Below are 20,815 nucleotides of genomic sequence, written 5' to 3'. Positions count from 1 at the left end.
CCCCCGAGGCTCCTCTGTCCATAGATTCTCCAGGCAAGAATACTGGAGTGGGTTGCCATGCCCTCCAGGGAATCTTCCCGACCCAGGGATCCAACCCACATCTCTTGCATCTCCTGCATTGGCAGGCATGTTCTTTACCACTGGCCCACCTGGGAAGCCCTGAGAACCACTGCTCTGTATTATTCCTTTTAAATAAAGTTGTTAAAAAGACAAAATTCCTCTGTAATGCTAGCGGTCCACAGGAGTGGTCACCTTGGAAATGGGTGCAGTGGGAGCCCCCATGGGGTTGGTAATGGTCTGTTTCTTCTTCTGGGTGCTGACTCCTTGATGCATTCACTTTGTAGAAACTCATTGAACTGTATACTTATAGTTGTCAACTTGTTTATATATTTCAGTAAAAAGTTAAGACTCTTCTTTTCCCTCTCTTCCTAACCCACACCCTGTTGTTAAGTCTGTGTGTGGTCTTTCTGTTTTGTTTGTTTTTAAAGCAACATAGCCTTCCACTTGTGAGTTTTCATCCCCAAGGATGTGCTCAGTTGGGACATAGTGGAAGAAAACGGCTTCATAACACAGCCTGTGCTCATCCTTAGCTCGGTGTCTCCTTCCCTCAAAGGGTTACCATCCTTCCAGCCCCACAAGGACAGGTGGCCCCTTCAGGGGAGAAGGTTAGCTGGAATGCTGAAAGCCTCGCTGGTTCTCCTTAAGTACTCTATGGCTTTCCCAGGTAGAGGGGAGTATGTGTGTGTGTGTTTACATGTTTGTGATCATTTATAAAGATTTTCCCATATTTTCTCTGTTTTCTGTTTTTTTTTTTTTTTTTTATGAAATCGTGTGGGGTTTTTTAATAACTTTATTTATTATTTTATTGTCTTATTACTTCCTTACTATGCGCTTATTACTTATTATGCATGGGGTCTTCACTGCTGCCTGAGGGCTTTCTCTAGTTGTGATGAGCAGGCCTACTCTTCATTGCAGTGTGCAGACTTCTCACGGCGGTGGGCCCTCTTGTTGCAGAGCACAGGCTCTGGGCACACAGACTTCAGTAGCTGCAGCACGCAGGCTCAGTAGTTGTGGTCACGGGCCCTAGACCGTGGGCTCAGTAGTTGTGGCACATGGGCTTAGTTGCTCTGCAGCATGTGGAATCTTCCCAGACCAGGGATGGGACCCATGTCCCCTGCGTTGGCAGGTGGTTTCTTACCCACTGTAACACCAGGGAAGTCCTGGGAGAATGTTTGTGACTTTGTATTTCTCTGAATGATTAAATTCAGTTTTTGATTTAGGAAATTGTTATCCTTTTTGTCATCTGTTCTGGGTCCTAATACTCACTATGCTTTCTGATTCTTCCATCCTGCTGTAAATTGTTTCCATTTTAGTCTTCTTTATTTCCAGTGTTCCGTAGCCTTACTTCCTTTCCATACAACTTCAGAATTTAATTCCTTAACTTGTCGTCCTAGTAATAAAATCTGACTTAGCACTCCTCTTCTGCAGAGCCGGCACCTCCGAGTTTTCCATCATCTTTCTATTGGCTTCCCAGTTGTGCACCCAGTTGGCTTCCCAGCTAGCTACCATTTGTACATGCCAGATTTACCTAATCATCCTCTGAGTCTCACTGGATTTTGTTCTTTTTGTTGTTTCTGTAAGCTAGCTTTGTAGTCACCATGGCTGTATTCTGTTTCCCAAAACTCATAGTAATCAGTAGGATTAGTTTGTGAAACAAGATGACTTATGACTGAATACGAATCAATGAAGCAATATCAGAATGTCCTGAGGCGCAGACCTTGATGTCTGGCTGCTCAGTGCTGCTGTCGCCCTCGGGTAGTCTGTTTCCAGTGGTTTCATCTAGCTCACAAGACTGAAAGATGAGACCATGTAGAACTAGTTTATTGATTCTGTGTGCAGATATTTTGGGTGTGTTTGGTCTTTTCCAGTGACTACATTTCTAGACACAGTCTATACTGAACAAGATGTGTGCTGAAATTGTGTTGTGGAACGGCAGCATCAAGATTGTGAAACTCACAGTCAGGCCCTGCCACTCCCTCCCTGGGTCCATCCTTGGCTTCTCATCTGTGAATTGTGGCTCCAAGTACCTCACAAAACTATTAGGAAGCTTCAGTGCCTGGTACTTAGTAGATAACTCAGTAAATATTAGTTCACTTCCTTTGTGGAAGGGAATCTTTTGCTTAGATTATTCAACTATAATAACTAAGCCTGTAGCGGTTCTGACTTTTTGTCTAATGGGGTTCTTGAGACCTGTTCTCTTTGGAATTAGTGATACGGCCTTAGTACATTCTCCATTAAAAGGAATCAACAGAAGACATATCAGGAGCGGTGCCTGATTTTAAGAATATGATTAACATCTTTAAAATGGTTTTAGTCTAAGCATATATAACTTTAGGTACTGTTTTATTAAATGCAACATTAACCAAAACCTAAATAAATGAGAAGTTACTGAGAGTTGCACCACTAGAGCCAACTGCCTTTATTCCTCTGTCACCCCTCTTAGTCCGGGTTACTGGATTTTGCTGTCTTAACAGTTTTACAAAGACATTTGCTTTGTTTCCAGGTGTAAAACAAAGGTGTATCCAGATAACCTTCCTACAACCAGTGTGGTGATTGTTTTCCACAATGAGGCTTGGAGCACACTTCTGCGAACTGTCCATAGCGTCATTAATCGCTCACCAAGGCACATGCTAGAAGAAATTGTTCTAGTAGATGATGCCAGTGAAAGAGGTAAATTTTACATTTTAATGCCAATAATCTACATGTTTTGTCATTAGTGCTTATAAAACTAGCTGCCATCAATGATAGTTGCTATCAGTTTAACCTAATAATTTTATACAAGCTTCTAATTTATCCTAAAAGTTATTTATGACATTTGGACTCATTCACATATACAAACAATTTATACCCTTGTGAAACTTAAAATATTACTTTAATTAGCATTTAGTTGTATCACATCTTAATCTTGTTTTAAAAAGAGATAACTGTGTAAAAATTTATGCAAAACAGTGGGGGAGAAAAAAAAACACTTAATTTTGTCAGGATTTTCTCTGTGGGGAGCTCAGCCTGGAGTCAGTGGAGAAAGACTGGCTCTGATTGAGAGCCATGAAGAGAGATTTAGTGCATGGACAGTGGGAATCGTCGCTGCCAGCAGAGCAGAGCCTCAGCTGGGCGAGTCCAAGTTCTCCAGGTTCTTTCTGGGTCTTGCCATGTTCTCCATTCCCAAGGTCAGGCGTGGTCCGTAAAAGGGTGCACAAAAGGGTGATGGAGGGACTTGTGGGGGGTGGTGGATCGTATGTCTCTGATCTCATGATGAGTCTCTGCAATGGCTCTGGCCCAGGCATTCTTCCACGAATCCCAGAATTTTTCACGGGCCTTTTTGTTTTTCACAGCACAGCTGTTTAGGATCATTGGTGTCATGTGCTTTCCCCAATATTCCTATACTCACATGAGAAAAATTTGGAGGGAACTACAGAAAATGGCTCTTCCTTCCTTAAGCAGCTTGAAACTTCATGACTCATCTTTTCAACCTTTTTTTGTTGTTATCTTCACCTTTCTTGCCTAATCTCTCATTGCATATGCTAAGATAGTTTAGTCAAGTATTATACCTTCTCCTTCCTGTGCCCACACTAAACATATACATTTAAGCATGATGAAATTTAATTACTTCTTGTCTTAACTATTGGGATTAATTTGCACATTGATAACAATTTAAATCTTCTTCCTTTGCCAGATTGTAGAAGTAAAACTAAATAAGTTACAGCCTTGCTGTCTCAAGGGCCTTGTAGCTTCCTTATTCTAATCAAGGAGATAGTTTATAATTGCATAAAACATTTAATAATAATATCTACTATAATTAATGTTAAAATGGATGAGAGCTGTTATAAACTAAGAATACCACACTTAAATAATTACTGTTGACAGTAGACATATAAATTTCACCTGAATAATTGTTAGCCAGGAATTAATTAATCCCTCTTTTAGAAAATTAGCCAAAGTTAGTTTAGCAGCGATATATAAAAACGTCTCTGTCCTCTGAGTGACTGACTTACATGTTGAAACTTGTGAAATTAAATGTTCCTCAAGGAGAGATATTTTTCCTCAGATGAAATGATTTGTTTTTATATTTCCCCGTTTTCGCCATCATTCTGTTGCAGGCCTAAGAAGGCTGTGTGAAATAGTAAGTTTTTGTGGGATGAGGCCTGATCAGAAAGATCCATGTGTCCACAACATGAAGTGGCAAAGAAAGTCACGTATCCCAGTTATTTTTTCCTCCCTCATGTAGGCCCTTCTGAATCACCATGGCCTGTGTAAACCTGTAATTGGAAACGTGTGGGCAGGTGTCTGCCTCCCTGCTCCGTCGGGCTCTTAGTCACTAAGCAGGTCTCCAAGTGTCACCACACAGCTCTCACAAAGAACTTGGTTCTTCTGTATCTTCTTGCCTGGAAAGCCTCAGGTATTCTGATCACCACTTCTGATATTTGGGAACCACTGGGCGTTGTGCTGTTGTGGTCATAGCTATAGTCTTGCTGCCCAGACTGAGAATGGTCTGACCTTCTTGTTTAGGTGGTAACTATGGGCCCAGGAACCAGAGCCAGCTCTCTAAGTCTGCCCCTTCCTACTCATGAGGCCCAGCCAAGGCACCATTATTTCTCACCCGACTGATGAAATAGACTAGTCTCCCCATAAACACTGTCTTCCTGAAGGAAGCTTTTAAACATTCAGACCAGACCACATCACTTCTCTGATGAAAACCTTTCCTCGAAACAAAGACCTACTATATAACACAGGGAACTATATCTGTTTCCTATAGTAACCTACAATTGAAAAAAATCTGAAAAACAACCTGTATGTAACTGAATCACATTGCTGTACACCTGAAAACATTGTAAATCAACTATACTTTAAAAAAAAAATCATTTATCTGAGGCCTGCAACTATACTTCAGTTAAAAACAAGCAAACAGCTTTCCTCTAAGGCCTGCATGACCTGGTCTTTGCCTGCATCTCCAGTGTCATCTTGTAATTCCCTGCCCATCCTATCCCCACAGTTCAGCTCAGATGTTTCATCAGAGTCAAGTTACATTTAGAGAGGCCTTCCTTGACCTCCCAAGACCAGGTCATGTCCCAACACCTCTCAGAACACTCTGTACTCCACAGCACCCCCCAGAGCTTTACCATTTTACACCCACCTCCACCCCCAAACCCCCAGGCAGGCGCTATAACTCCATCAGGAAGGACTGTTTGCTCACCATTTTCTCCCCAGGGTCCACAGTGCCTGTTACATAGTAAGCAGTCCAGAATATATTCAGTGAATGAAGGAAAGAGTAATCCCCAGTCAGTTAATCCTTGTGTTTTCCTCCTTGTCTGCATAGAGTTCCGAACTAGCTTGTGTAGCATGTGTAGTCTGCTCATGGCCTCAGAGTACTGGATTTCACAGTTAACCTGCTGAGACATCAGTAGCTCCATTTATTAAGTATGAAGTAGGTGCTATAATTATCCCTATTTTATTGTTAAAGCAAAATGAGACTTAACCATAAACCTAGGGGTTGACCTCTTAGCTGCTATGTACTTCGTGTCTGTGATAACTTTACTGTTACAGGGTCTGTAATAAAGACAGAATCTGGATGAATCCCTAGTTCATGTTCAAAGTTATGCAGTTGTCATCTCAGAAGGGTATCTTAAGACTTAGAATTGATACAATGTTCTTAATCTGACATGACTATTGTTTTTCTTATTTTACACAAAAGGAAACAGGTTCTTATTTAAGTAGGGATTAGGAGTCAGGTTTATTAATATTACACTCTAAATTCCTTGCTCTTTCGAGTTCTAAGATTTCTCAGTTGTTGCCGGCAGCAGTGAAATTTTCCCTGACCTTTACTCTGCCAGCCTCGCACTGCCTGAGGTAGAGATGCCTTGGGATCCATTTATAGACTAATAGCTGTAAAGATATCTAATAAATAAGATTCTCCCTTATTTTTAGATGACGTTGTATCTTCTAATCATAATCAATTAACCCCCATGGCTTCATTTTCATAAAATGAGTTTTGAATAAATAGTTCTAATCCCCCACCTAGTCCTGAGCACCTAATTTTCTGTCAGCTCTTAGGAAGACACCTAGTTTGTAGCCATATTGCATGAGAGCCACAAAGATGTCAAATAAAATGCCAAGAAAAGTTGTTGAATAGCAACTTTTTTGAGCTACCAGACCATGCATTTTTCATTTTAATTATTGACAGGACAGAGTATCGTAACTTTCAAAGATAACAGGACTCAGGGATTAGATTGCTCTAATTCTTAAGATGCACTTCAAACTTATTCTGGAAGGAAGACTTACTGGGAGATGCGTTGTGACACAGTTGCACTTGACTGGTCTAAGGTACTAGAATATAACTCATAACTCATCACATGAGATTCATCAAACTCTGAACATAAAGCAGTTTAAATGTGTATCAGGTCAAGCAATTCCACAGTCCTGAATTTTTCCCTTGGTTGTTTCCTTGTAGGATTTCTTGCTGTGGGTGAAAAGATGGGCTTTGAAGTCAGGCAGACCTGATTGGACTGTTGGATCTACTCCTTAATAAACTGTGTCATCTTGATCAGTTCATTTAATATTCTAAGTCTTAGAATTTCATGTCTAAAATAGGTTTAATAACATCTCACAGGGTCATTATGAGGATTAAATGAAATAAAGTCTGTAAAGAGCCTGGCATTATACTAAACAGACATAAAAGGGTAAAATGGTGCTTTTCATTGGGATTGGCATCACCGTCACCTTTTTACTCAGAATCAAATTATAGCTTTCTGGTTCATAGAATCATGGTTATCAGGTAGGAGTTCTCCCCATATTTTTCAGATACTCTTTTTAGCTCAGATATTTCAGAAAATGTGTTAGCAGACATGGAAACGATCGGTGTTCTGGTATAGTGGACATGGAGGCCTTTTTTCTCTTTCTCTGTTTTCATAGCCCTGATTATTCCATTATTGAATCAGTCAGGTCTTACCACTTCCAGTGAGCGAGAACTATTTCACTCCTATTTGTCTTTCCCTCTCCAATATGTAGGAAGCCCTTTTGGTTCCCAAATTTAGAATTTATCCCCTTAATATACCCAGCCACCCTTATGGAGATCCCAAGGGTCAGAGGTAGTCATAGGCATCCTGGTAGCTCCATGTCAAGATTTTCCTTCCCTGGAGGGATTGTCCTTATACTTCTTGTATGGGGACAAGTTGGAAAGACATTTGCCCACCATCCATTGCTTCTCTGGCATAACTACCAGAAACTAACCTGATCTGCAACTTCTTTTCTCTGCCTTGAGGAAGTGGAGACTTTTCTGCTTTTTTCTTTTTTAAATTTATTTGGCTGCACTGGCTTATAGTTATTGCACATGGGATCTTCAGTCTTCCTTACAGCATGCAGGATCCTTAGTCGCAGCTTGTGGGATCTAGTTCCCTGACCAGGGATTGAACCTGAGCCCCCTGCATTGGGAGTCCAAAGTCTCAGCCACTGGACCACCAGGGAAGTCCCCCTTGTCTGCTTTTTAAAGTCAGTTATGTACTCTGGAGGCAGGAAATCCTTGACTTAAGGGCACAGCCTCTCTCTCAACTCTCCAGGAAAGCTGCTGATTTTCTTTTTCTTTTCAGTGCCATTCACTCTTGAAAGCTCTTTTACTTGGACCAAATGGTCTGTTAAGGTTTCTGTTTGGTCTTGCAGCTACTGCCCAGCATTCTAGCTTGACCTCACTCCCCACCTCCTGCAAGAAGAACTGCATAGTCAGAGACTGTGACAGTCTGTAAGACAATTCACTCCTGTCTTTGAAGAAACCACAGTTTTCTGAACTCTTAACAGCTATTGTGTATTCGTTCCTTCCCTCTATTGCGGTCTAGGTTTAATTCTCTTAAACCACCTTCTTTCTGTTCCTGTTCCTTAAGCGTGATTTAAAAAAAAGAATTGAGCCTGACAGAAAGCTCCTTCAAGAAATGTGGTAACATGCCTTTGACTTAGCCTGACCCCAGAGGCTCTCCCCTAATTCCTTGCGTAACAAAGGAGAGGCAGTTCTGGGACATTCTCTCAGGAAATAAAAAGCCTTCCTGGGTGAACTGGGTTTGTGAGTCAGGGAGCCTCACCTACAGTGCTTAGTAAATACATGTTGAATGAATACTGCAATCCAAAGTTGCTTTCCACCTGGGCAATGCCAGCTCACAGGTTTTTCGTGTTATTTTCTTATTGTTTTATTCCTTTTCAGACTTTTTAAAAAGACCTCTAGAGAGTTACGTGAAAAAATTAAAAGTACCCGTTCACGTCATTCGAATGGAGCAGCGTTCTGGATTGATCAGAGCTAGGTTAAAAGGTGCTGCTGTGTCTAAAGGCCAAGTGATCACCTTTTTAGACGCGCACTGTGAGTGCACAGTGGGGTGGCTGGAGCCTCTCTTAGCCAGGATCAAACACGACAGGTAATTTTATGGGATTTATAAATTATTTTCAGTGCCTTTGTGTTAAACTATGGTAAGTTGCAAAATTCTGTTTTTAAATAAATATAAAAATATTTTCATCTGAGTTTTCCTTTTACATGCCTTTGAAAAGTGAGTGTGCTCAGTTCCTGATCGTGTCCAACTCTCATGACCCCATGGACTGTAGCCCACCAGGCTCCTCTATGCATGGGATTTTCCTGGCAAGAGTACTGGAATGGTACCAAAGAGTCTTTCCAGTACTCTTTCCCATTTCCTTCTCCAAGGGATCTTCCCAACCCAGGGATCGAACCCACATCTCCTGCATTGGCAGGCGGATTGTTTACTACTGAGCCACCTGAGAAGCCCCATGAAGAGTGCTCTAGACTAAATGTGAAGACCACATTCTAAAGCTTGGAAGCACTGTTTGCAGACTGTCTTGTTAGTGAGGATGGGTTAGGAAACATGTTGTTAGGATGTTTATTGTCTGCTCTCTTCACTGAACAGGAGTAGAACATATAGACACTTATCTTAGGGGCGGTAGGATAAAAAGCCCTGTACTCGTCCCTGCTCTCTAAGGCTGACACGAGGGTGCGGGCAGGTCATCTGCTCTCTGTCTGCATCTTTACTGAGGCTGTATCTCTCAGCCTGTAGCACAGAGTTAAAGGGGGTGAGGAGATACACGTTGCCCCTGAAATGCTTGATTGTATATGAAAATAAGCACTGTAATGTTGGCTAATACAGGTGGAACATTGGGAGCAGTGCAAGCTCATGGTTGTAGTCTTTCATGATGCAGTTGTCAAAGAATTGTCTACTGCTGGGCTCTGGCTTTAGTTCCTAGATATCAGGAAAAAACCTAACTTCATTCTGCAGGACCTAGGTTTGTTGCATTTCTGCTTGCCATTGCAGTTTGAACCAGAGGCTGGCTGTGTCAACTTAACATTAAGATTTAGATTTCAGCAGGGTAAACTATTATTAGTCAAATTGAGCATGTGTGCATGCTAAGTTGCTTCAGTCGTGTCCAACTGTTTATGATCCCATGGTCTGTCAGGCTCTTCTGTCCATGGGATTCTCCGGGCAAGAATACTGGAGTGGGTTGCTATGCCCTCCTCCAGGGGACCTTCCCAACCCAGGGGTTGAACCCGAGTCTCTTATGTTTCCTGCACTGGCAGGTGGGTTCTTTAGTACTAGCGCCACCTGGGAAGGCCCCAAGTTGAGCTTAGTGGGAGCTTGTCATTGCATCTATTCTGTTTGTAAGCAAATGCTGGACCTACATCTCTTCCCCTTTCAAAGATGAATTGCCTGGGCAATGAGAAGATACAGTAGCTTTAGGAAGGAGAACACTGCCTGAAGAAGACATAGGATATCTGTAAATTGTTTTCTGTATGTAACAAATGACTGATTCAGGAAGTGTTTTCTTGTGTAAAGACAGTCTGTAACCTTTATGAAGCAGGAGCCTAGACCCTTGGAGAAAGCAGTGTGAAGTGATGACAGAAATATGAAAGGGAAATTGCCTGAAATAACAAACACAACTTCCAGTTGGGCCGTATGGTAGATGAGGTATCCTGAACAACTTTTCCAACTGATAAAGCTAAATTCTGGATAAATACAAAACACAGTTTTAAGTGCATCACCAAGTTGGCACTAAAGTAAGAAATGTTGCAGCTCTCAGAACGAAGTACATACAAGTAAGTAGTCCAGACACTAAAGCCAGCTTTCACTTGTAGGGTTTCCTGCTGAACTTAGGGGATGTGGATCTTCTACCTTAAAAGACAAACAGATGGGAGGATAGGAGCCAAGGCTAGGGCTCTGCCTAGAGTGTGAAGACAAATAGCAAATATCTGCATAAAGCTAGGCTTCTGTTGTCTGTACTTCTGGGTTAGAATGAGAAATGAATTCTATCACACCAAAGGCAATCTGGCTGTTTGAACCTTGGTATGGGGTGAAGGAGGGAAGACAGATCTCTCCTAAGAATTTGTAAGCAGGATACAGAAAAAGGGGATACCAGTTCAAAGTGTTTTTTGTGACTAGTATAACTTGATAAAATAAATCAGAAAAGAAGTACATGGAAAATTATTCAAACCCACTGGTGAAGCTTAATACGAAAATCTCACACCACCAGCAAACTGAATCCAACTGGGATTTATTAATATCATATCAACATATATAAAAACACAGGGGTCCCCAACTTCCAGGACCTAATGCCTGATGATCAGAGGTGGAGCTGATGTAATAAGAATAGAAATAAAATGCACAGTGAATGTAAAGCATTTGAATCATCCCAAACCCACACTGCCCCCACTCCAGTTTCATGGAAAAATTATCTTCCATGAAACCAGTCTCTGGTGCCAAAAAAGTGGGGACCACTGATAACATATCAGTATATATGTATATATAACACATCATTACTACTTGGTTTAGTTTAATATTACAAAACCAGTTCACAAAGTAGATGATAACATATTTCTGAAACTGCGATTAAAACCCTGTCATTAAAACTCTATAATCACTTTAGTAGATACAGGGGGAAAAATGTTCATTTATGATTAAAATGAACATTGATTTGTGATTTAAAATACTTAGTAAACTATTACAGAATGGAAATTTACAAATTTTAGAAAGAATAGCTAAACACACACATGTTAACTGGCAAACATAACAGAGAAATGTTGAAAGTGTTTTGCACAAGATAAGGATGCCCTGAATTATTTGTATTACTCAGTATTATTAGAAGCCTTAGATTTTGCAGTAATACAAGAATTAAATAAAAGGTGTAAGAATTGGAAAGAAAAGAGTGCTATCAATTGCAAATGATGTGTTTTTTGCAAAGAAAAGTAATCTATACACAAAGTAGTAGAGATAAAAAGAATTTAGCAGTGTTGCCAAATACAAAATTACCACAGAAAAGTCGGTTGCTTTCTCCATAGCAGCAGGAATAGTTAGGAAATACAATGTAAAAAGAAGAAAAGAAATGATACCATTTATAATAGCAATGGAAATCATAGGCTGTGATTAGGAATATGTTTAACAAATGATGCATGAAATTGAAAATTGTTGAAATTCACTGGAAAATAATCTGAGCAGAGAGAAGGATAATATTAATGGATAGAAAAGTCAATATAAAAATGTCATTTCTCCCCACATTGATCTATAAATTTAGTGTGTTTTTAATTGAAATCTCAGCAGAATTTTCTTGGAGAAACTGGCTGATGCTGACATTTATATGGAAATACATGTTTTTTTAAAAAAACAGCTAAAATACCCATGAAAAAGAAGAGTCAAGTACAACTGGGCCTGTCCTACTAGATATCAGGACTTATTTTAAAGCTGTTTAATTGTGGCAGTGATGTATTGATGCAGGGATTAGACTAGTGAAACAGAGCCAGTCCATATTTATGTGAAAACTTGACTTGTGACAGAGCTGGCCCTTATGATACAGCAGACTGTGAGATGAGTACCACTAGGACCGTTGGTTGCCCGTAAGGAAAATAAACGAAGTTGGATACTTGCTGCATGAAAACCCAAAATCAGTTTCATGAAGACTAAAGACAAATGTGAAAGGCAAAAATACAATTCATTTTGAAGATAATATAGGAGAATATGATTTTGGAGTAAGGAAAGATTTCTTAAATAAGACACCAGTCAGATGGGGAGGATACTCTAAAATGTGGCTCCCAATGGCTCTGAGAGGGGCAGTGTTCCTTAGAAGGAGCTGTGGTCATGTGTGGTTTTTCAGGTTCATAAAAATCGCAGTAACCAAAAGGAAAAATATTTTAGTGTGTATGATCAGACAATTTATATGAAGAAATACAAATTGCAATAAAAAGAACTCATTCTAATAATTAGAAAAATAAACTTTTTTAAACCTAGAGATACTGTTTAACATTATTATAATTACACAATTGCAAGAAAATAGCATCCAAAGTTGATGGCATTATAAGGAAGCTGTATATACATATACATAAAACACTTTTGGAAAGTAGTAGTGAGCAGTGCCACAAAAAATTATTTAGAAGTTTACTCCTCAAGCAAAAGTGAAAAAATATATATGAACATGACCCCTTAGTTTCTTAATAGCAAAAATCTATAAGAAACACAAATGTCCAAAAGTCTATTTTTTAAGAAAGTTATTAGCTTAAAACTGTTAAATATGTAGTCATTAAAAGTGTTATTTTTTAATACTGTAGAAATATTTGAAGTACTTTTCATGTGGCAAAAAATGTAAAAAGTCCGAATGGAAAAGGGGTGGAAGGTTATTTTCGATGGGTTATAAATAAATGGGATAAATGATGCTAGCTTGGTAGGATAGAGTGGGGGATTTTTTTCACCATTGTCCTTAACATTATAGAATGCATTTTTATTTTAACAACACTTAGTATATACTTGTTATGTAGTTGTTATGATAGACGTCAAAAAGGAAAGTTTTCAAAGATTTTTCATCTGCTTTTATGATTCCAGGAAGACAGTGGTCTGTCCCATCATAGATGTGATCAGTGATGACACTTTCGAGTACATGGCAGGTTCTGACATGACCTATGGCGGGTTCAACTGGAAGCTCAACTTTCGCTGGTATCCTGTTCCCCAAAGAGAAATGGACAGAAGGAAAGGTGATCGGACTCTTCCTGTGAGGTAATTGATTCGTCAAATATTTTCCCCAAAGTGTTACTGGCGGGGGATTGTGAAGCTTCGGGAATCACATTAGAAGGATTTTAAATGTATTTTGAAAGATATGAAGGATTTGTTCACCATATGTGAAGTTAAGAGCCATTTTTCATTTATTTGAAGTAATATCATTATTTATTTGAAATAATGTCATTATTTCAAAGATGGGTTTCTTTTTTAAGTAAAAAAAAATAAGTTCAAATTTTTCATTTCTATAAATCTAGTGCCTATGAGAAATGATAGTGACATGCATATGTTCTTTCATTCCTATATGAACAGCAGTTTGTAAATCTGTAATTTATGCTTTAATTCAGTCACTAAGGATAATATTTAACTTAAACCATCCCTTCAGTAATTGTAAGTGCCAAGATGTGAAAGTATTGCCTAAAACTGGGTAATAAAATGTAAGACTTTAAATTCAGACATTTACCATCCTACAAGGTTTAAAAAAACTTGTTTCAAGTATAAAAATAACTAGAATTGACAAAAGTATAAAAGGGATATCCATTAATACATTTCTGCTTTTTCTTTTGTTCTGTATTTGGTCCTATATAGATTTTTTTTTTTTTTTCCCTCAGAAAGGGATAAAAAGCTTCATGCTATTGAGGACCTTTAGAGAGAGACCTTGAGCCTTCTGAGCCATCCTAGGATTTATTCTAGTTGCATCAGCCTGTTGCTTCTGTAGTAATTGAGACTTGCTTTTTAGCCTTCTCCTCTCCTAGGCTCCCCAGATCTGTCTGCCTTTGAATTGAGTCCAGTTCTGACAGCTGGAGAAAGCTTTCACTAGTTCTATGCTCTTTGTCCCTAGCCAGCCCAAGTCCTCTCCTACTTTCCCAGTAAAGGGACTTTTTCACTCTTTGGCTGACAGTTCAAATCAGCATCTAAACCAAGGGTTGCTAAACATTTCATGGATGATAGACTTCTTTTTTATCAGAAAAATCTGATAAAAGCTTGGAGTCTTCCCTAAACTGGGGGGTGGGGCGGTAGGCAGGGATGTCTGTATAAATGCCTGTTTTACATGTATAACAGTTCTAGGAAAATTAGATGCCAAACCTAGGGGAGGAAACCCCTGCACTGAAGGATAATGCTGGGTGTCAGCCTATTTCCTTTGACTCCTAAGATATTAGGCTTTCTCATTCTTTTTTGTCTTCTAAAATCAAAGTAAGGCCTAACTTCTTGGTGGAAACAACTATTTCTTCTGTAAAAGCAAATGCTACCTCCCTCACCAGTGCATGGAATGAGGATGTTTTAGGGTTATGTAGGTGGCCAGTTCATCCTAAACTATTATCTACATGTGTCCTCTGTTCCTAGAATTTAATTACATTCTCCCTAGTTGGAACCCATTTTTCTCCCATACTCATTCTTCAAGTAAACCAGTACTTGGTATTCATTTATTTAAATCCTCCTTTGTTGTCATTTCTATGCTTAGTTCAACCTGTTCCCACTCACTCTGCATACCTGAGCCATGTTTTGTGGCAGAGAATTTACTGTACTTGGTCAGGATGATGATCCCCTTAGGAGGGATATATTGATTTATTCTGTACTTCATCTCCTTCCTTAAAGTTCAGGAAAAGAGCTGCATTGTTTTCATCCTGTTTAATCATACATCTTTGCAGTGTTTGCCACCCTTTAAAACCTGGTGTGCTAGAGCTGCTGATGTGAGTCTGTTTGGTTAACATGGTCAACTGCATTTTTAGTTGCTCGAAACTCTGGAGTGCATGACAGTTAGATGAAGAAGATTACAAGAAATAGCTTCAACTTAAGGAGTTTCAGGTGGAAGCTCAGTCAGGACCTGAGGATCAGGAATGGTACTGAAGACAGTAAGAGCCCTTGGGACCAGGCAAGGAAGGGTGTCCAGGAGGAGCTGTGACAGCGTGACTGGGGTGCAGGTCATATCTGGAAACCAAATAACTCAGCGTGAAAACAAAGCCCTTGGGGCCTGTGAAAGTTTCTGAAGAGTGTGAGAATCAGCATTTATTCCAAAGTTATCAACAGTTATAAAACTACTTTTAAAAGCAAAAACTGATAGTAAACTTTAAATTGTTGCAATTAACAGTATAGTGTTATGATTGAATTTCAGAACACCTACAATGGCAGGAGGCCTTTTTTCAATAGACAGAGATTACTTTCAGGAAATTGGAACATATGATGCTGGAATGGATATTTGGGGAGGAGAAAACCTAGAAATTTCCTTTAGGGTAAGTTACCTTTGAAAAAAGTAACCTGTATAACCTCAAATATGAATATGCTTTGAATATTCGTGTTCTTTCTAAAGAAAAAATAAAAAGTGAATTTAATATGAGTTTAATCAGACTTCACAGCCTTCAGCCCATAAAAAGTTGGTTGATACTATTAAAGTATCTTTCTAAAATTTTAAGCAAATAATTCAGTTCTATTAGTAGCTCACCTGTAAAATTTACATAGGATTCCCCAGTTGTCTTTACTTTCAAGGAGGTAATTCAAACTCTAAAAGTAAATAAAAATAACATGTAGTTCGTAAATGCTACTTTGTTCCTTAACTGCCAGAAACATGATTTTACCTTCTTTAATATGCTGTGTCCTTCTGGTTTGAGAATTGTTCTCTCTTATTTAAACCTGGCCACTTTACCAGCTTTCTGTTTTTCAATAAAAAGAAAAAGGCAAAAGAATTCTTAAATTATTCTAAATTAATTTAACCCAGTCAGCCTTAAGTCGTATGCATTTCATGTTCACAAAAATCAACTTCTTTTTAGAATGATGTGTATTTCTGAAAATAATGAACTTTAGACACATGGCTTATTGGAAACCATAGTGAACTGCACAGAAGTCTAGCCCTGCTAGCTCACTGCATTCCTGGTGCATCACCTTGGTCTTTATAAGAGGAGAGGTTTGGACTCCAGAGCATCTTGGAGATCCTATTTGGCTGTATCACTTTATGATCCTGGGAAAACGTTAAAGTGGGCACACTGAGTATTTAACAAAGTCAAGACTTTTCAAAAAGCAATGTAATTGAAAATAGTCTACAGTTAAATAGACTTTTAACTTACAGGGAAATGTATTTTGAAAGGAGTAGAAGGATAATTGATTAAGGATATAAAACCATACTTAATGATCTTTCTTTTACCCCTCTTTTTGTTTTTATGCTCACAAGGACACTAGACTGTGCTCTCACTGGCCACTGAGTAATTCATGAGTAATCCACAAGTTGAGAGTCCTAGATTCTGCTTAATATATAGGTTGTGACACAGGTTTGGAGAAGGACGAACAGATAGGGCCCTGGCTGACCACTCCATGGTCAAAAGTTTTTTGACCATGAACCATATTAATAAATACATTATACACACAACCCATAATGTAAACATTTCATCAAACAGTATGTCCTTGTTACTAAGTGCTGGTTGCAATTCATCAAATTTGAATTTTATGACCCTATTATGATTGATGGACTGCAGTTAGAAGAAAACACTGCTCTGGACCTCAGGTCTTTTCTGAATTTAACCTTCAACTTCTGGTTTGATCAGAACCACAAATTGAGGAAGCACTGACTCTGGGACCATGTAGCAGGAGCTCCACTGTACATACACCCTTGATTCTGTGAAATTCCAGCCATGAAATTCAGTAGATGTGAACGATTTTTTTTTTAACTGTCAGTGTTTAAAACGGGTCTTCTTTGCGGCTGTTTCCAGATTTGGCAGTGTGGAGGAACTTTGGAGATTGTTACTTGCTCACATGTTGGACATGTGTTTCGGAAAGCTACACCCTACACGTTTCCAGGAGGCACGGGGCAGATTATCAATAAAAATAACAGACGACTTGCAGAAGTATGGATGGATGAATTCAAGAATTTCTTCTATATAATTTCTCCAGGTTAGCATTATTTTGCATTAGAAACACAAGACAAACTTTCTTGGCCTGATCCTAATGCATTCTGAGGAGAGGTAAGAAGGACTGGAAAAGAAGCTTTGAGCAGAGTTGTTGTAAAGAATAAATGAAATTACATATGGTATAGAAAGTGCTTAGCAAAAGCCTGGTATAATATTTACATCACAGGAGACACAAGAAACATAGGTTCGATCCCTGCATCAGGAAGATCCCCTGGAGAAGGGAACAGCTACCCATTCCAGTCTTCTTGCTTGGAGAATCCCATGAACAGAGGAATATGGTGGGCTACAGTCCATAGGGTCACAGTCAGTCAGACACAATTGAAGTGACATAGCATGCACGAGGGAACAATAATAATACATGATCCAGTATTGCAGAAATTACTGATTTAGCCCAGGTACTTTCCATGTGTTTTTTTTTTTTTTTTTTAACACCTAACTGCAACATTCAACATTTACATGAAATGGTCAAGTATTTCAAGGCCAATGCAAAGCCCTGTATCATGCCTCCAGGAGCTTTTCTCTGTTTTTCAGAGTTTTGTGGCAACAGCTGTTCCATCAACTATAAATCTGCCTGACATTATGATTCTATACTCTTCAGTCACCACAAGACTGTCTGGGGTTGGGGTAGGGGGTGGTTGCACAATTTAGGGAGCCTGTGTGAGAAATACCTGACTGGAAACAATTGCTCTGTTTAACATCTGTTTCATATTTGGGCAAAATTGATCTTTGTTTTTGCCTTAGCAGATATTAAAGTTTTGTGATCCCATGTAACTTACATTTGTATGTATTGGCATGTAAACTGGTCTCATATGAATTTAATTTTTCTTTGGAAAACACATTATTTTCTTGTTTTATACCTTGGGAGGTAGATTTGTGGTATGTCACCAAAATGATATTGCTTTTCCTGTTTGGCTTGTTAGATGCAATATATAAATAGAAATGTATTACCTGACAGAACATTAATAATTCAGTGACTTATTTCTTTTACCAGGTGTTACAAAGGTAGATTATGGAGATATATCATCAAGACTTGGTCTAAGGCACAAACTCCAATGCAGACCATTCTCTTGGTACCTAGAGAATATTTATCCTGATTCTCAGATTCCACGTCACTATTTCTCTTTGGGAGAGGTAAAAAAAAAAAAATGTATTCTGTGTGGTTCTCACTTATTTGTAAAAAAAGAATAGAGGTTAAACTTCTAACAAGGGAGTACCTGTATGTTAAAATTACTTAAACTCAAGTACAGGAAAGTCCTTGTTAGTTGATGCAGTCTGCCTCATAACTTGAAGTCTTATTAATTTATCATGTTACATTTTATTAAAATAAGGCTCTACCTCTCACCTTTCACAGTTGGACTTTTGTTATATTAGTGTCTTCAATAGACTTATTTTAACAAACTGGTTGATTTAGTTGAAACCATATATTCCTGAAGGTGATATCCTAACATTAACTAGACTGAATCAAAGTTTGAGAAACTTGAAAGTAGAATTGTAAAGAACTAACAAGGAAACTTGAAAGACTGTGTATAAGAAGTTGTGTTTTTAACACCTGTTTATTTTCCTTTCAGAGCCCCAATCTCCATGTGGGCTTGTGGGTTAGCATGCTTACTCCTGATGATGACTTTAGTCTTTGCTCTTAGAACTCAGGAGCAAATCTTCTTGAAACCTGAAATAATTTATTTATTAATGCTTATAATTGATCAACACAATTAGCTGTGCTTTTGGAGTTGGATGCCCACAGTGGAGGGTCGGGTTTGAAAGAGGCTTGCCCTTGCACCTTCTGGTATAACTGCCGGGCGGCCTCAGGGAAGCATTTCCTGTGCCCTGTCCTCACTGTGTTCCTAGACTGTCAGTAGCCAATCACTCTGCTTCCCAGCCAAAGCAGTGCTGTGATTAGGAAATCTACATGGGTCCTTCCCTTAGTCCAAGGGTATGATCAAGTCAGGAGTCCCAGTAGTTTCCTAGGGCTGCCGTAGTAAAATACCACAAACTGAGTGGCAGTGGCATAGAACATGGGAAGGTATTGTCTCGCGGTTCTAAGGACAAGAAATACGAGATCAGAGTGTGGGCAGGTTTCTGAGGCCTGTGAGGAAGACTCTCTCCCCTGCCTCGTTCTGGCTTCTGGTGGTTTGCTGACAGTCTGTGGTATTCCGTGGTGTGTGGAAGCATCACCCTGATTTCTGCCTTCGTCTTCACATGGCGGTCTCCTGTGTACACATCTGACTCCAAATCTTCCCTCTTTACTAAGGACACCAATCACACTGGAATAAGGCCTACCCTAATGACCTCATTTTAATTTGACTCCCTCTGTAAAGAACCTGTCTCCAAATGATGTCACATTCTGAGGGTAATGGGGGTTAGGACTCCAACATGTGAATTTGAGGGGACACAGTTCAGTCTGTAACAGAGATTGAGCTAGGTGGGGCTGGATTGTAGTTGTATCAAGACTTAGTTCACTTCCAGCTCAGGTATGCTTCTTAGGCCTGGTCTTTCAAAGCTTCTGAGTAATCGCACAGAGGGGTCTCTGTCTCCTCAACCCTGACAGTTTTGCCTTTTTGAGGTTTTGACGTTAGTACTTTAGCCTCTCACCTTTTTCTGTGGGAGGACCAGTCGTTATTTTTTCAAGTCTCTTTCTGGCAGGAATTTGTCTCCTAAACACCAGGAGATGTGGATGGTTTCTGTTTTAATTTATGGAAGTATCATCGATTTACAATGTTGTGTTAGTTTCTACCATACAGCAAAGTGATTCAGTGATACATACATGTATATATACATTATTTTTCGTGTTCTTTTCCATTATGGTTTATCACAGGATATTGAATATATGTTCTCTGTGCTCTACAGTTGTTTATCCATTCTATATATAATCGTTTGCATCTACTAATCCCACAGTCTTAATCTATCCCTCTCCCACACCTTCCCCTCGGCAACCACAGATCTGTTCTCTGTGACTGTGAGTCTGTCTGTTGCATAGAACAAACATTTGTGTCATTCATTTGTGTCATATTGTAGATTCCACATATAAGTGATATCATTTGGTATTTGGCTTGATAGTCTCTGCATCCGTCCATGTTGCTGCACATGGCATTATTTCATTCTTTTTTATTTCATTGTATATATCTACCGCATCTTCTTTATCTGCTCATCTGTTGAAGGACGTTTAGGTTGCTTCCAGGTCTTAGCTATTGTAAACAGTGCTGCAGTGAACACTGGGGTGCATGTTTTGAATTACAGTTTTCTCCAGATATATGACTAGTAGTGGGATTACAGGATCATATGGCAACTCTATTTTTAGTTTTTGAGGAATCTTCCATAGTAGTATACCAGTTTACATTCCCACCACCAGTGTAGTGAGGGGTCACTTTTCTCCACACCCTCTCCAGCACTTGTTATGACTTTTTAATGGTGGCCGGTCTGACCAGTGTGACGTAGTACCTAATTGTACTTTTGATTTACATTTCCCTAGTAATTAGTGATGTTCAGCATCTTTTCACGTGCCTCTTGGCCATCTGTGTGTCTTTGGAGAAATGTCTGTCTAGGTCTTCTGCACATTTTTTGATTGAGTCGTTTTTTGATAGTGAGCCACATGAACTGTTTGTAAATTTTGGAGACTAAATCCTTTGTTGATGGCATCATGTACAGATATTTTCTCCTATTCTGTGGGTTGTCTTTTGGTTTTGTTTATGGTTTCCTATCTTTAGGTAGGTAGTTGCATTAAAAAATAAAAAACTGCAGTTTGGGTGAAAGTTTGGGATGGAGATCTAAATTTAGGGGTTGTCAGTGTATAGGTGGTTTTTAAAACCACAGAACTTGATGAGAGCACCTTGGGGTGAGTGAATGTAGATG

The 20,815-nt window shown here is 39.2% G+C and overlaps 1 protein-coding gene and 1 long non-coding RNA gene across 6 annotated transcripts in view; both read left to right on the top strand.

Moving 5' to 3' along the window:
- Window positions 1-20,815, top strand: part of LOC133237507 (uncharacterized) — a 498,424-nt gene that overhangs the window by 220,378 nt on the left and 257,231 nt on the right. The window lies entirely within an intron of this gene.
- Window positions 1-20,815, top strand: part of GALNT1 (polypeptide N-acetylgalactosaminyltransferase 1) — a 122,966-nt gene that overhangs the window by 87,298 nt on the left and 14,853 nt on the right. For all 5 annotated transcript variants that reach the window (XM_061399590.1, XM_061399589.1, XM_061399593.1 and 2 more), the window contains 6 exons: window positions 2,564-2,730; window positions 8,243-8,450; window positions 12,903-13,073; window positions 15,187-15,304; window positions 16,772-16,952; window positions 17,961-18,100. In XM_061399590.1, the coding sequence (XP_061255574.1) occupies window positions 2,564-2,730; window positions 8,243-8,450; window positions 12,903-13,073; window positions 15,187-15,304; window positions 16,772-16,952; window positions 17,961-18,100 (985 nt within the window). The remainder of the gene's footprint in view (window positions 1-2,563; window positions 2,731-8,242; window positions 8,451-12,902; window positions 13,074-15,186; window positions 15,305-16,771; window positions 16,953-17,960; window positions 18,101-20,815) is intronic.

This window comes from Bos javanicus, chromosome 24, assembly GCF_032452875.1.
Source record: "Bos javanicus breed banteng chromosome 24, ARS-OSU_banteng_1.0, whole genome shotgun sequence".
In the NCBI taxonomy this organism is placed as follows: Eukaryota; Metazoa; Chordata; class Mammalia; order Artiodactyla; family Bovidae; genus Bos; species Bos javanicus.
This window is presented reverse-complemented; position numbering and strand designations above follow the sequence as displayed.